The sequence below is a fragment of the Stigmatopora argus genome, chromosome 24, assembly GCF_051989625.1.
Source record: "Stigmatopora argus isolate UIUO_Sarg chromosome 24, RoL_Sarg_1.0, whole genome shotgun sequence".
Classification (NCBI taxonomy): domain Eukaryota; kingdom Metazoa; phylum Chordata; class Actinopteri; order Syngnathiformes; family Syngnathidae; genus Stigmatopora; species Stigmatopora argus.
In genome coordinates, this window is record NC_135410.1 from 1,821,574 (window position 1) to 1,837,796 (window position 16,223).

General features: G+C 39.1%; 1 protein-coding gene across 1 annotated transcript in view; it reads left to right on the forward strand.

Moving 5' to 3' along the window:
- tns3.2 (tensin 3, tandem duplicate 2) overlaps positions 1–11,771 on the forward strand; it is a 46,523-nt gene extending 34,752 nt beyond the window's left edge. The window contains exon 12 of the mRNA XM_077594746.1: positions 11,655–11,771. Within this exon, the coding sequence (XP_077450872.1) occupies positions 11,655–11,715 (61 nt within the window). The 3' untranslated portion in view covers positions 11,716–11,771. The remainder of the gene's footprint in view (positions 1–11,654) is intronic.
- The last annotated feature ends 4,452 nt before the right edge of the window (positions 11,772–16,223 follow it).

Here is a 16,223-nt window from a genome sequence, read left to right on the forward strand (position 1 = left end):
CTCTGGCAAAACAGACTCACACAAATATGCACACGCACACACACGCACACACACAAGGCTTGGGTACTTTGGTATCAGCGTCAGTCCTAATGAATCTGTCTTCAGGGGGTTGGACAGGGGTAATGTCCTATACAAAGAGCTCCCACTGTGCCACCAAACCAACCAGAGGCCAATAGATTAACTTGCATTACATCAGCATCCCCACAATGCATCTAATGAGGGAGGGATTACGTAGTTGAATTTGCGTGGGTCTGTTGGCTCTCACACCATTGCATCACTAATTAAATACTCACTTGTGCTGATTCAGTTGATCAGCAACGTGACCATGGTACCCGGACATTTCGTCGACGGACACTTTGTCGCCAGGCGCTTCGTCCCCGGACGGTTCGTCGAACGGACGCTTCGTCGCCGGACAATTCGTCGCCGGACACTTCGTCGCCAGACAGTTCGCCTAACCTTAACCACTAACCTTAACCACTATTAAAGAAGACAAAGGAAATTCACATATTCTTTATTAAAGAAAATAAAACAGCAAAAACTCGCTCGACAACACAAACACATTAACATTTATTTGGGCATGTGCGTACTAAATGGGCTCGTCTCTAAACACACTACGCACGAAACGGTTCCTACGTTGAGCGCTCTATTTTTAAAATAAAAGGCAATAAATAAAATTATTTTATTACAAATTTTATTAAAAAGAAGACAAAGTAAATTCGGTTCCTCAGGGGGGCACTGAGTGACTCCACTAAATTACTATTACTTGTTTGTTTTTTAATCGCGAATTGATGTGGCTACGATTCTGACTGGATGCTGATATTTGTTATGAAGTATGCCAAAAATACTGCATCTCTGACTTTGATATATATAGGATATATATGAAATAAAGTTCTAATCTAATATGTATATATATATATATATATATATATATATATATATATATATATATATATATATATATATGTATATATATATCAGTGGCGGGCGGTGCATTTTCTGGTAGCGCCTTCAACGTATCAATCCAACCCTCAAAAACTATTTTATGGCTATAAAACCTCTACTGCAGCTACAGCTGCGACACATAAAAATAATCAATAAATTAATGCACAAAAATGGGGTAAAATCCACTTCCTAGCAGCATTTCATGATTAAATACAAATACTGGAGCTTTTTAGACATTAAAACCAGGCCAGGGGGTGATTTTCCCGGGAAAAGACAGCGATGAACGTCAATGGCGTACGGGCAAACATTGCCCGAAAATGGGGTAAAATCCAGCCAAAAACAGCATTTATTGATTAAATACAAATACTGGGGCTTTTTAGACATCAGAACCGGGCCCAGAGTATCATTTCCCCGGTAAAAAGACAGCGATGAACGTCGATACGTCCATACGTGAAATGACAAAAAATGCACTAAAATACTAAAATTAGGTAAAATCCACTTCCTACCATCATTTATTGATTGAATACAAATACTGGAGCTTTTGAGACATTACAACCAGGCCAGGGGGGTTATTTTTCCCGGAAAAGACAGCGATGGACGTCAATGGTGAAACGCCAAAAATTAAACTGGGGTAAAATCCACTTCCTAGCAGCATTTTGTGATTAAATACAAACACTGGAGCTTTTCAGATATCAGAACTTAGCCCACAATTGAAATATTATTTAGGAATATAGCCATATTTGTAATTTTACTCACCAAAAATCCTTTTTACACAATATCCATCCTCCTTTCTTTCTTCCTTCTTTCCTATCGTCATCGAAGCTAATGATGAAAGTCGAGCCTGTCCTGTCATATTTCCGGCATAGTCCGTTTTGAAAATGGCATTAAATCAACACAACAATATACTATTTGCTTGTGGAGCTAAGTTAGCGTGCTGAAAGTGCCACACACACCATTTTCCCGGCTGTAACAGGCTTGCTAGCTTCGGAGTTGACCGCCCTTTCCTAATGATGTCCATTTTTTTCCTGAAAACGTCGGTCTAGAAAATAGCTTTGTGAGCAAACAGAATCTATTTGTTTTTGCTTCTGTCGGCCATAGTGGGTGGAGTTTGCGATCTCGGTTGCCTCGGTACTGCTTTGGCCCGCCTACTAGCCAATCATAGTTTGTGAAAGCAATGACATGTCGCAGCCAGCAAAATGCTAACGCCTATGAAAAATCATTGTGGGGTTGCCAACTCGAAATCTGATTGGTTAAAAGCAACAGTCTAGTTTAATGCAGCAGAGCCCGCAAGAACTGATTGTGCAGGCTTTGAGGCAGATCTGATCTGGCAACAAAAAATGGCTGAAATGTGATTGGTTAAATGCTTCAATATGAAAACACACATCTGGAAGCAGTGCAACCATGGGGAAAAGCAATGAAAGGAAGCTAACAGACCATTTGGAATAATAAGTACGCATTGATGGACAAAATATAATATGATTCAGATATTTCTTAGGCCAGCAGAGAAGGCCTTGAAGGCCCTGACGGCCTGTCACTGATATATATATATATATATATATATATATATATATATATATATATATATATATATATATATATATATATATATATTGTGTGTGTTTGTACAGTGTATTAGGGGTTAAAAACAAACAAGATGAGAGTTCCTCATTACAATCTCACATTCCAAAAACATGCATGGTAGGCTGATTGGACACTCCAAATTGACCCTAGGTATGAGTTTGAGCTTGAAGGGTTGTTTTTCTCCTTGTGCCCTGCGATTGGCTGGGTGTCCCCCGCCTCTGGCCCGACGTCACCCGGTACAGGCTCCAGCACCCCCCGTGAGCATAGTGAGGGTAAAGCGGTTCAGAAAATGAATTAATGAAGAGTATAGATTTATTAGGAGGTATGTGTTTGCAATATGACCTGCAATTCAAATGCAACATTTTAATAACTTCATAGAATTTTTGTAATTAATTATCTGGGACTAATGCAGTGATGTCTCGCCACTAACATACTGAATTTATACACCTTAACACTTCAGTGTTCCCGTCATTTTTGTTTGGACATATACTTGTCCTTGCCTTTACTCAATAGGAAAAACGTAGTTAATCCCATTTTCTAAATTCTTTTGGAGAAAAGTTTCAACTGTTATTGGGAATGTTATTCATCCCAACAGAATCCACCATGCAGGCTGTTCAAAAGATAACCACATTTAGGTTCTATATAACTTCATTTGTAATAACTCGTGTTTCAAAGAAGAAGAAAAAACACTTTTTATGACATCATCATACAACGAGGTTGTGTTAGTCCGTATTGTGGATGGGATAACAATAATGATTGAACCTTTAACCTTCTGCTGTTGACTTTCTAGGACGTAGTCAGTAAATGGGCAAACATTTAATACATCAGTTTGAGGAGGAGCCTCACATGACGACTAGCTTGCTGTTAGCATTAGCTTAGGTTAATGGCATGGGATCTTGACCTCAAGGTCAAGAGGTCAGGGGAAGTCCCTGAGCCAACACCTCTCTGTAGAAATCTTCACACTGCATATACAAAGAAGAAACCAATGACATGCTCAAATTACGACAGATAGACACGAATGACATAATTGGCATCCTTATTTTTTTTCAGCCATTAATGCATACATAACATACAGAAATACATACAAAATTAGATTATTATACCCAGGTAGGGCCACTGTTGACTTTAACATATATACACCCACCAAAGAAAACAACACACCCGCTTGGGGACACTTTCCTTTATTCCAAGTCCCCCTCCAGATAAGTGTCTTGTGTGATTGAGAAAAATGGTTCGAAGTCCACAATTCATCACCTGGGAACCCCGTCAGCTTGCTTCCTCCACCCTTGACAAACATCAATTTTGGGAACAAACCTAGCCTTGTGCAACTCCCAACAATGTTAGTGACACTCTACACTGCCTCGTTGCTGCTAATTGTTCACTCACAATGCTTCCTGGTATTGTGTTCAACAATGCCAACTCTGAATAGCCAGTCTAACCTACTTGTATTGTTGCTAATTGGTTTCTTGAAAGGAGTAGAAAATAGGAGGAGAAAGGGAGAATAAGAAATGTTGGCAATGGACTGCAGTTTCATTGGAGTCGCAAGTAAATAGAGTTCACAAAAGGCTTTGTGGGGTCGAGGGCCGGGGGTCGGAGGTGAAAAAGACTAGGTGCACCTGCACTTTCTACAGACTGACAATGAGCTCATTCAGCTTTTTTTTTGCAAAGCAAGATGATAAAGAACTGAGGCAGCGCCATGCAATCAGACACAGCAGATGGTACTAAAGTAAAAAAATATTTAAAAAAATTATGTCCCGATGTAACTTTTTAATGTATTATTTAAGGAAATAAATGTTGACAAATCTTATTGTCATGCTTTAAGGTGAAAATGCAAAAAAAGACATGGGGGAAAAAATAATATGACGGAATGAACCTAAATAGAAACAATTACAAAATACATAACTGGGTGGTTATTACTTCAGAATGTTCAGCTTTTTATGTTATTGTTTTTTTTAAGGTATCCCAATTTGTAAAGCTATCGACTATCCTACCTCCTCGCCAATTGTTTTTCCTAGCCATCAAAGAAACACAAATGATATATAACAAACCACTGATAACATCTTAGAATATTGATTTAAAAATAATTTGCTGCTAATGTATGCAGTCTAATGTATGCAGGTAAAATTCCTGTTCCTTCATTGACTCTTAAAGGCCCCCTATTGTGTGCGTGTGTGCGTGTGGTGTGTGCGTGTGTGTGTGTGTGTGCATGTGGTGTGTGCGTGTGTGTGTGTGCGTGTGGTGTGTGCGTGTGTGTGTGTCTGGGTTGCTTTGGGTGGGGAGTGAGGGGTCCATAACTGATTTCAATAGATTGGACTTTGCTGAGGGACAACCCATAGTCTTTAAAAAAAAAAAAAACACAAAAATGCACAAAGAAACAGTTTCAATCATTTGGCTGTTGGTGAGAATAATACAGTACTACTACTGAGTGACGACACAAACGAAGGGGGTCTTCGCATAATGACATTTACTGCTTAGTTTCATATTGCGCTGGCCAGTGTTTTAGTTGCCTTTTTCTAACAAATTCAATCGTTTGAATTGAAAAATAGTTGGAGTATATGTTTTTTTTTTAGGAAATTGGAAAAACACAAACACAACCAATATATAAGCATCGATTTTTTCCATCCGACCAAGAGATGAACTTAGTTAACTGGACGCATACGAGGAAGTGGTGGAGCCGGCAAGTAGTCTATTCTGTTACCTTACAAAAACTGTAGCTACCCCAAGAAACCTAACAGATACACACGCACACACACAAAACAGAATTCTTGCTATTATTAATGCCCATCTTTTATAGTTCGGAAACCAACCATGTTTAGGTTTCCTTTGTAAAATCATCCCATCTCATCTAATTTTCTGAACCACTTTATCCTCATTAGGGTCGCGGGGGGTGCTGGAGCCTATCCCAGCTGATTCCAGGCCAGAGGCAGGGGACACCCTGGATCAGTGGCCAGCCAATCGCAGGGCACAAGGAGGCGGACAACCATGCACACTCACACCCATACCTAGGGGCAATTTAGAGTGTCCAATCAACCTACCATGCATGTTTTTGGAATGTGGGAGGAAACCGGAGTACCCAGAGGAAACCCACGCAGGCCCGGGGAGAACATGCAAACTCCACACAGGTGGACGTGACCTGGATTTGAACCGAGGACACCAGAGCTGTGAGGCCGGCGCGCTAACCACTCGCACCACCAGTGGCCCCTATAAAATCCTCAGTTTGACATATTTGTGTGGACTTTCACATTTTTATTTAGAAATGGAATTTGAGAGCTTATTCTGTAGCTAAAGTATTGTTGTCTTTATACAATTAACATATCAAAACAGTTATGATATACAGTTCTCATCTCATTTTCTGAACTGCTTTATCCTCATTAGCCTCGTGAGGGTGCGGGGGGGGGGGGGGTCGGGGGGCGGAGCCAACCCCAGCTGTTCCTAGTGGCAAACGGAAGACAGGGGAGTGGCTTCTGCTTCTGAGTTTCAGCATGGATTTTCACATTTTTATGAACCTTTTTTTCCAGAAAAAATCTGCAATGTTGTGAAGCCGCGAATGTTGAAGCTGAATTCCTCTGGATATAAACATGACCAGAACCTATAACATTTTTGTTGGGGTTTTGGGTGGATGTTTGTGATTTCCTTGTGTCTGCTGTCCGTGTGTGATTTGGGTACACGGTCGATTGGTCGCCGTTCTTTTGGTCGCCGGTCTTTTGGTCGCGGTCTTTAGGTCGTCCGGAAGTTTGGTCGCCGGTCTTTTGGGTCGCCGGTCTTTTTTGTCGCCGGTCTTTTGGTCGCGGTTTGGACACCCAAATGATCGGCTGCTGCCATCTACTGTCAATTTATTAAAAAGAAACAAAGCAAATTCACATATGGTGTTTTTATTGAAGCAGTCCAATGAACCTTCATTCTCTCTGGGAGAACTTGCAATGTTGAAATACTTTAGATGGTCATTTTTATCAAACAAATAAATATTAGTATACTTTTAGCCCGGAACTTTGACATTAAAATAAAAGGCAATATGTAAAATTAATTTATTAAAAAGAAGACAAAGCAAATTCACAGATGGTGTTTTTATTGAAGCAGTAAAACTTAAAAATTCTAGCAGTAAAACTTACAAATTCTGTACAAAAATTACAAATACAAACTTACAAATTATGTACAAAGGGAATTCACAGATAGGAGTTTTTATTACAAATTGTATGCAATGGCTTGCAGGTAGTACTCTATATTGTTCTCGAATCGAGCCGGGTTTACATAGTCCTCCGAGAGCTTTTTTAACCCGGCACCCGGATGTCGGAACATTTAATCCAAATCCCCACTTTTATTTGGTTAGTAAAATAATAACGTGTTAAATGGACGCCTATGACAGTCAATGGCAGCAGCCGATGTGTTAAATGAGTGCTCTTATTGATATTTTGATATTAGATATTTAGATAGTTTCAACAGTATTTAGATCGTTTCAACAGTATTTAGAGTCTAAATACTGTTGAAACGATCTAAATACTGTCTAAAATTTAGACAGTATTTAGATCGTTTCAACAGCTAAAAGTATACTAATACTTTTATTTGTTTGATAAAAATGACCATCTAATCTAAAGTATTTCAACATTGCAAGTTCTCCCAGAAAGAATGAAGGTTCATTGGCTTCAATAAAAACACCATATGTGAATTTGCTTTGTTTCTTTTTAATAAATTGACAGTAGATGGCAGCAGCAGATCATTTGGGTGTCCAAACCGCGACCAAAAGACCGGCGACAAAAAAGACCGGCGACAAAAAAGACCGGCGACAAAAAAGACCGGCGACCCAAAAGACCGGCGACCAAACTTCTGGGCGACCTAAAGACCGCGACCAAAAGACCAGCGACCAAAAGACCGGCGACCAATCGACCGCACACGGTGATTTGTATGTGTTTTGCCTGTTCTGTCCCTCCTGGATTTCCCTTCCCTTGTGTGACCAGGTGTTTGTATTTTGTAATCAACCCTATGTGTACATAAACCCTTTGTTCTGGCATGTCTGGTTGTGGTAGTATTGTCTATTGTCAACAGTTTCGTGTTTCCCTGGCCGGGACTTTGTGAGTAAATGTTTTGCCTCTTCGTTTGGTATGCGTCCCTTGCTGCCTGTCCACTGGATGAGCAACAGGAAAGCTTGGATCACGAAGGCTCTCACACTGGACTGGTTTTTAAATTGCTGTACCTCGCCAAAAGGGGACTGCTCTTAAAGGTCCTCCTTCTATTGGACATGCAACCGACCTCCATTACAAAGAGGTTCAAGTGGAATTCCTGCCCCCCAACACCACTTCCCTTTTCAACCTATGGATCAGTGGATTATTCATGACTTCAAGGCCATCTACACAACATGCACAATGCAGGGACTCATTTCATCAATTGACGAGGACAACCGGAACAGCAGTATCAAAGAATATTGGTGCAAATACTATATTGCCACACCCCTAAAAAATACTAAAAAAGACCACGATTTCAAGCTGGAAAATTTTGTGGCACCAAAAAATTCAACGAGGACTTTAAGGGCTCAGCTTTAGATACTGCAGTGAAGCTGGCTCGGTCGGTAGCCACTGAAGGATTCTCGGCTACTCTACATCCCCAACTGATGAGGACCTCATCGAAATGATGCAATTGGCGAGTGAGGAAGAAGAGGCAGCGGACAACGACAAGGACGAGGATGAGGATGAAGAACATGGTCTTACATTAAGAAATCTCCTGGAGATCTTCAATATGTGTCCTCGGTCTGCCCCGTGGCCGCCTCCCAGTGGGACATGCCTGGGAGACCTCACTGGGGAGGCAGGCATCCAGGATGCATCATGATCCGATGGTATCTCTTCTGGCTCCTCTCGATGCGGAGGAGCAGCGTCTTTACTTCGAGTCTCTACTGGATGACTGAGCTTCTCAACTTATCTCTAAGGGAGCATCCAGACACTCTGCGAAGGAAAGTCATTTCAGCCGCTTGTATCTGGGATCTTGTTGTTTCGGTCACAACCCACAGTTCGGAACCATAAATAAGGGTTGAAATCGACTGGTAAAGAGAGAGCTTCACCTTTCGGCTCAGCTCCTTCTTCACCATGAGGGAATGATACAGAGATGCCATCACTGCAGACACAGCTTCTATCTGCCTATCGATATCCTGCTCCATTCTTCCCAGACCCGTGAGCAAGAGCCTGAGGTACTCCAACTCCTTCACTTGGGGAAGGACCTCATTAATGACCCGGAGAGAGCATGGCACCTTTTTCTGACTGAGGACCATGGTCTTGGATTTAGGGATTTGGAGGTGTTGACTCTCATCCCGACTGCGACGTCCTCGGCTGCGAATCGTTCCCTTGAAAATTGGACAACACGGCCTATGAAGCCAACAGAACTACATCATGTGCAAAAAGCAGGGATGCAATAGCAGCAGAACATGACAGTTAGGGTCTTGCTGGAGCCAATCCCAGCAGATTATGGGCAAAGGACAGACTACACCCTAGATTGGTCGCCAGTCAGCCATAGGGCACAGAGAGACCGACAACCATTTGCATTCCCAAACATACTGCCACTTACCAAAAATTTATCCTACGCTTCATTCCGAAGTCAGGCAAGAGAACCACTACACCATGAGGTTGCTTGAAGTATAGTCTTTAGATACATTTGAAGAGGTCTTCAATCCATTTAATCAGTCCCAGTTTTTTGTGCATGTAGAATGCCGAAAGTTTTGTTTTAAACACAAACAATCATATTTCACTTTAGACGTTCCCAACATGTTCATGCCCAAATAATTTGACAGTGATCATGAACCAGTCAGGGTGCACTTTATTGTGCTTATTATGCCGAATGCAGTTATAACAACACAAAAGATAACACACAAAACGTAGCCTGTTGGGGGACCTGGTCCAAGGAGAACTGATGGGGTGCCCTGTTGCACAGATGGAAAAATGGGAAATGAGAATTGATGAGGGTAAAAAAAGAGCACATTCACACACCATTATTCTCGAAGAGAAAATGTAATATTGAGGGAATAAAACACTAGGCAATAAATCAACAGAATAAAACCGTAATGCCAGCTCATGCTTGATTAGTGAGAATGAAAGGGGACGAAGGCTCTGTCACTAAATAAACATGAGGTTGGGGGTGCATATTGTCTTTCTGGGCGCTGCAGCCATCCATACTATGACGCTCTCTGACGTGGCGAGTGGGGGAGGGGGGAATGAAGATTGGAGGCTGTGAATTTTAGAGGTGTGTCCATTTTTGTACGCAATTGTGTGTATGAGTCAGTGCGAACCCGTCTTTAAGAATCCCCCAACACACACACGCATACTCATCCCTCTTCACCCGATGACTGCCAACAAGACACAGCTGTTGCCGTGGAAACAGTTCAAAAGTGCGTTCCTAATGTGACGAAGTTCATGGAAGAAGGCTAGACTATGGTTCCTACCATCCACAGGCCTCTAGAATGCCCAGTTGACGGAGGGGAGAGTTTAAACAAATGTATGATGATGCACAGAGCTATGTGTATTTAATTGTTATCTCTCTGCAAGCCATCCACTCAGCCTTGTTCTTATCAGCCTTGTTCTGATTGTTTGTCTGTTTGTGTCAATATTTGGACACAGTAAGCACGAAAAGGAAATAAAAACATAAAAATTATTTTGATTAGCCTTCTCTGCCTCCACAAAGGTGTTTTCTACTCCAAAAGCCGCACCGTTATTTTGGAAATGAAAAATATTTCATAATATTACGCCACGCTAACCACTCGCCCCTGTGGACCGCTAGAACAGAACATGACAACCACAATGTTTTTTTCCACTTGTTATCTCAAGAGTAGGGCCTTGACATCAGGTGTTTTTGTAAGATTGCTCGGAATCTTTCACTCAGGTAGTGAGTTAATGCATTATCTCAACAAAAATGTAACCTTTAAAAAGTAGAATGGAATTGCCTAAAAATAACAAAATGTTGCTCACGCTCCTTTTAAATCACTACTAAAAACTGAATATCTAAGAAGCGTACTAAAACAACCTTTTGAGAAATGTATATACATACAAGTGTAGTTCTATTGTTTCTAAATCATGACTTTTTATGAAAGTTGTTGCTCAAGAGAAAATATAGTGTAATAATGAAAATATTATTTTTTTTACTTCGAGTCATGCAACTTAAAACGGAAAGTACTTAATATGTAGTGCATTTTCTTTAGCCATGGTCAAGAAAATGAGGAAAAATTAACGAGATGTACACAACCAAGTTAGAAATTGTCGGACCCTATCACTAATACAGGTTCAATCAGTGATAGTCATAATCACAGTAAATATAAGACATCAGGTGTTTCAGGCCTTCCTGGGGACTTCTCGTTTCTAGACTGAGTGTGTGTGTGTGTGTGTGTGTGTGTGTGTGTGTGTGTGTGTGTGTGTGTGTGTGTGTGTGTGCACATCATTATATGACAGGTCCACTGCTAGACAGGTGGAGCAATGGAAAGTGTTAGCACTTACATTCCCCATGTTCTCAAGCCAACCATAGCTCTCCCATATTGCTGGAACATCTATTTCACCTTGCTAAGCTATCTCTTGCTTATCGTCATGCCTTGCATCTCTACCCTGGTACCGTCTTGAGTCAAGGGCTTTGAAACTATGCCTGACTGTCCTGCTCCCCTCCTGCCTCATCCCAGGTTTCTTGACTCCTTGGCCTCTGGCCTCCATGGCTTTATGCATTTTGCCTCTTTTACACACTTTTGATAATCATCTAATTGAAATAGATAGAAATACAAAACTTGTCATCTTTCAGCTATATGCCATTTATTAACAGAATGGTTTTCATTTAAATAGATTTTTCAGCAAAAAAAAATAAAAAAGCTTTGTACTTTTTGAATGATTTTAAGTAAAAAAATAATCTATCCTAGGTCAAGATATTTTGCAGGCTTTATATTTCTTTTGCACAAATATGTAGGTATTCCAGTCAAATTATGGATGTGAATGTTCCTCTCTTCTCTTTTTGTGGCCATTTGCACTAAACCACATTGCAAGGATTGGATACTTTTCGCATTCTCTGCAATGCAGATCAGGTTGCCGTACAGAGAAGAAGAATGCAATTATTTTGTTTTTGCTACCAGTTATCGTACCAGCTGATCTTAAGATGTATTTTTTGTTTTGTTTACACTTCAGATGCAAATGTCAGGGGGGCAGGGCTCTAACCAGCTGCCAGATAAACCATTGGTGGTGCTGAAATCATTGAGTAAGTGCATGGCTAAGCTCTGATTGGATGCTGAAACCTCCTGATCGGTCTCCACCAGTCCTCAGCAGTCAGGTGACTGTGAGGCTGCCGAAGTAATGTTATCAATCTGTCCCCAGCTATGATCAACTAAATCGTTTGATGCAAAACAACAAAAACAACGACCTTAATGATCCCATATACTTTGCTTTGCTTTGTACTTTGTGATTTTGCTTTGTTGTTCTGCAGCCTTTGCGACTGTATTGTCTAACGTGTAACTATGTGTAACTATGTGTAACTATGCCTTTCCTGTATTTGCATTCTCACCCTCTTGCTACTGTCCCAATGAAATTTCCCGGGCTGAATAAAGTTATCCAATCCAATCCAAAACTCTACCATTCCTCCTAGCATTGTTATTATGATTAAGTCGATTTATGGTAATTACATTTTCAGGGCCTTAAATTACCCCAAATACAAATTGAATGTAAATAACAGAATGCAGAAACAATAAATATAAAAGGTAAAAAGAGAAAAACAAGAGAAGATGCTAAATTTTAAAAATTTAAAGTTTGTCAGCATAATAAACAGTTAAGTTAACCATGCTTTCCTTAATTAGGATCAGGGTATTACAGAAAAAAAGCAAGAAAGAGGGGTGAGATAATAGATAACAACACATTGGTAGTGATTGTAATGACTGAACCAAGTTCTTGAGACTTAAACATGGGTTCACACCTGATTGTGATAAAGGAAGAATCATTGGGGTGCTTCTTTCATACATACATATACAGACGCTCCCCTACTTACGAACAAGTTAGGTTCCGAGCGATTGTTCATAAGTTGAATTTGTTTGTAAGTTGATTCAGTGCTATATTTTGTATTATAATTTATGTTTAAGGCCTATATAAGTATATTGAAGGTTTATATAAGTGCATTTGTATGTTTAAGCCTTGTATAAGTAACACGCATTGGTTTGTACTGAAAAAAACATTTAATAAAATGGAGAGAATATGTACAGTACTGTATATATAGAGAGAGATTTATGTATTAGAAACTGGCCGAAAGAAGCGATCTAACGACGATTGCACAGTTTTCTTCTTTTTTTCCATCATAAATGATGCGGTAGCACTGTATGGCATCATTCAATTGATTTGCAAACTTTGTGCAACGTTCAATATTTGGGTCCTGCTGCTCGATCTTTCTGTTTATAAATGGTACTGACAAGTTGTATGCCCGTGAAACGCTCAACACTCTCACGCACATCAAGCTTCGTTATTATTGCCACTCGTTTCAAATGAAATGGCTTGCCTCTTCCTTGCAACTCCCTCAATAGAAGACTTTCGCTTTTTACCAACCATATTCAATAATGGCTGCACGAGATATTTAATGATACAAATGAAAAAGGTTCTTTGCCCACTGGAGATACGTTCACGCACTTCCGCATTGCAACGAAGAAGGTAGATGCTGGGTGAGCTGAGCCCTCACAGTGCCAGGCGTATTAGCGTCGGAAAGAAGCACTACTCGGAAAAAAATACAAAATTGGACTTACGAACATTTTTCGACTTAAACGCAATTTGCAGACATGTTCGTACGTACCGTTGTTCGTAAGTTGAATGTTTGTAAGTAGGGGAGCGTCTGTATATATTTATTTATATATATATATATATATATATATCTATATCTATATCTATATCTATATCTATATCTATATCTATATCTATATCTATATCTATATCTATATCTATATCTATATCTATATCTATATCTATATCTATATCTATATCTATATCTATATCTATATCTATATCTATATCTATATCTATATCTATATCTATATCTATATCTATATCTATATCTATATCTATATCTATATCTATATCTATATCTATATCTATATCTATATCTATATCTATATCTATATCTATATCTATATCTATATCTATATCTATATCTATATCTATATCTATATCTATATCTATATCTATATCTATATCTATATCTATATCTATATCTATATCTATATCTATATCTATATCTATATCTATATCTATATCTATATCTATATCTATATCTATATCTATATCTATATCTATATCTATATCTATATCTATATCTATATCTATAGCTATAGCTATAGCTATAGCTATAGCTATAGCTATAGCTATAGCTATAGCTATAGCTATAGCTATAGCTATAGCTATAGCTATAGCTATAGCTATAGCTATAGCTATAGCTATAGCTATAGCTATAGCTATAGCTATAGCTATATCTATATCTATATCTATATCTATATCTATATCTATATCTATATCTGTATCTGTATCTGTATCTGTATCTGTATCTGTATCTGTATCTATATCTATATCTATATCTATATCTATATCTATATCTATATCTATATCTATATCTATATCTATATCTATATCTATATCTATATCTATATCTATATCTATATCTATATCTATATCTATATCTATATCTATATCTATATCTATATCTATATCTATATCTATATCTATATCTATATCTATATCTATATATCTATATATCTATATATATATATCGAATCTCGAGGTACCTATATATATATATATATATATATATATATATATATATATATATATATATATATATATATATATAGGTACCTCGAGATTCGATCTTAATCCGTTCCGGAACTGAACTCGTATGACGAGATTCTCGTAACTCGAGCGGACGTTTTCCATTGAAATGAATGGAAAACAAATTAATTCGTTCCAGCCCTCTGAAAAAACACCAAAAACAGGATATTGGATTGGAAAAATGTTTTATTTCTTCTAATTCGCCATCTATTAACAAAGTAACACATAACTAGTGGTTTAATAGTAATAAAATGTGCTTAATCTAACTAAAATTGGGCAGATTTTGCCCACGGGAGACAGAGACGTTTGGGGGCGTGTGTGTGTGTGTGTGGGGGGGGGGGGGGGGTATTTAGTTTTTTTTTTTCCACGACAACACACTCGTAAACGGAACAAACAAATTTAAATTAACTTGGATTAATATATACAGACACTCAAACATACGTTTAATGTAACTTAACACAAAACTGAATTCTAATTTTGTTGTAATCTTTTGTTACCTTCGCTTTCCGGGTTGGCGGTTTGCCACACCTTCACCCTCACGTTCGCTATCGATGGACTGTTTGCTGTTGTATTGCCTTCAAAATATTCCCAAAATGATGCACACAAATGTCCTCACAATAGGATAACGCACGACCACTTGCCAACGAGATATAGTCTTTAAAGAACGATCGCGGGAGCTTCTTTCCTTAGAAAGAATAACAGGAAATACAATAGTTGAGCCCTCTTTTTGCCCGCGCATGCGCGTTGTGCGTTTCCTGGTCTTAGGAGAAACTCGTCTGAATTAATCGTTCCGTGCTCGTAAATATTGTTATACACGAAAGATATGCAAAAAAGACCTGGCTTGGTCGCATCACAAAATTATGATCGCATGACGGGCGAATTATTCGATCGAAATTTCCGCCGTAAGACGAGAATTTTGTATGACGAGCGGTCGTATGACGAGGTACCACTGTGTGTGTATATATATATATATCAGTGGCGGTCGGTGCATTTTCTGGTAGCGCCTTCAACGTATCAATCCAACCCTCAAAAACTATTTTATGGCTATAAAACCGCTACTGCAGCTACAGCTGCGACACATAAAAAATAATCAATAAATTAATGCACAAAAATGGGGTAAAATCCACTTCCTAGCAGCATTTCATGATTAAATACACATACTGGAGCTTTTCAGACATTAAAACCAGGCCAGGGGGTGATTTTCCCCGGAAAAGACAGCGATGAACGTCAATGGCGTACGGGCAAACATTGCCCGAAAATGGGGTAAAATCCAGCCGAAAACAGCATTTATTGATTAAATACAAATACTGGAGCTTTTTAGACATCAGAACCGGGCCCGGAGTATCATTTCCCCGGTAAAAAGACAGCGATGAATGTCGATACGTCCATAGTGAAATGCCAAAAAATGCACTAAAATTAGGTAAAATCAACTTCCTAGCAGCATTTATTGATTGAATACAAATACTGGGGCTTTTGAGACATTACAACCAGGCCAGGGGGTGATTTCCTCGGGAAAAGACAGCGATGGACGTCAATGGCGAAACGGCAAAAAATAAACTGGTGTAAAATCCATATCCTAGCAACATTTAGTGATTAAATACAAATGCTGGAGCTTTTGAGACATTACAACCAGGCCAGGGGGGTTATTTTTCCCGGGAAAAGACAGCGATGGACGTCAATGGCGAAACGCCAAAAATTAAACTGGGGTAAAATGGGGTAAAATCCACTTCCTAGCAGCATTTTGTGATTAAATACAAACACTGGAGCTTAAATACAAACACTGGAGCTTTTCAGATATCAGAACCGGATCCACAATTGAAATATTATTTAGGAATACAGCCATATCACACTCACCAAAAATTCTTTTTAACTGTACACAATATCCATCCTCCTTTCTTTCTTCCT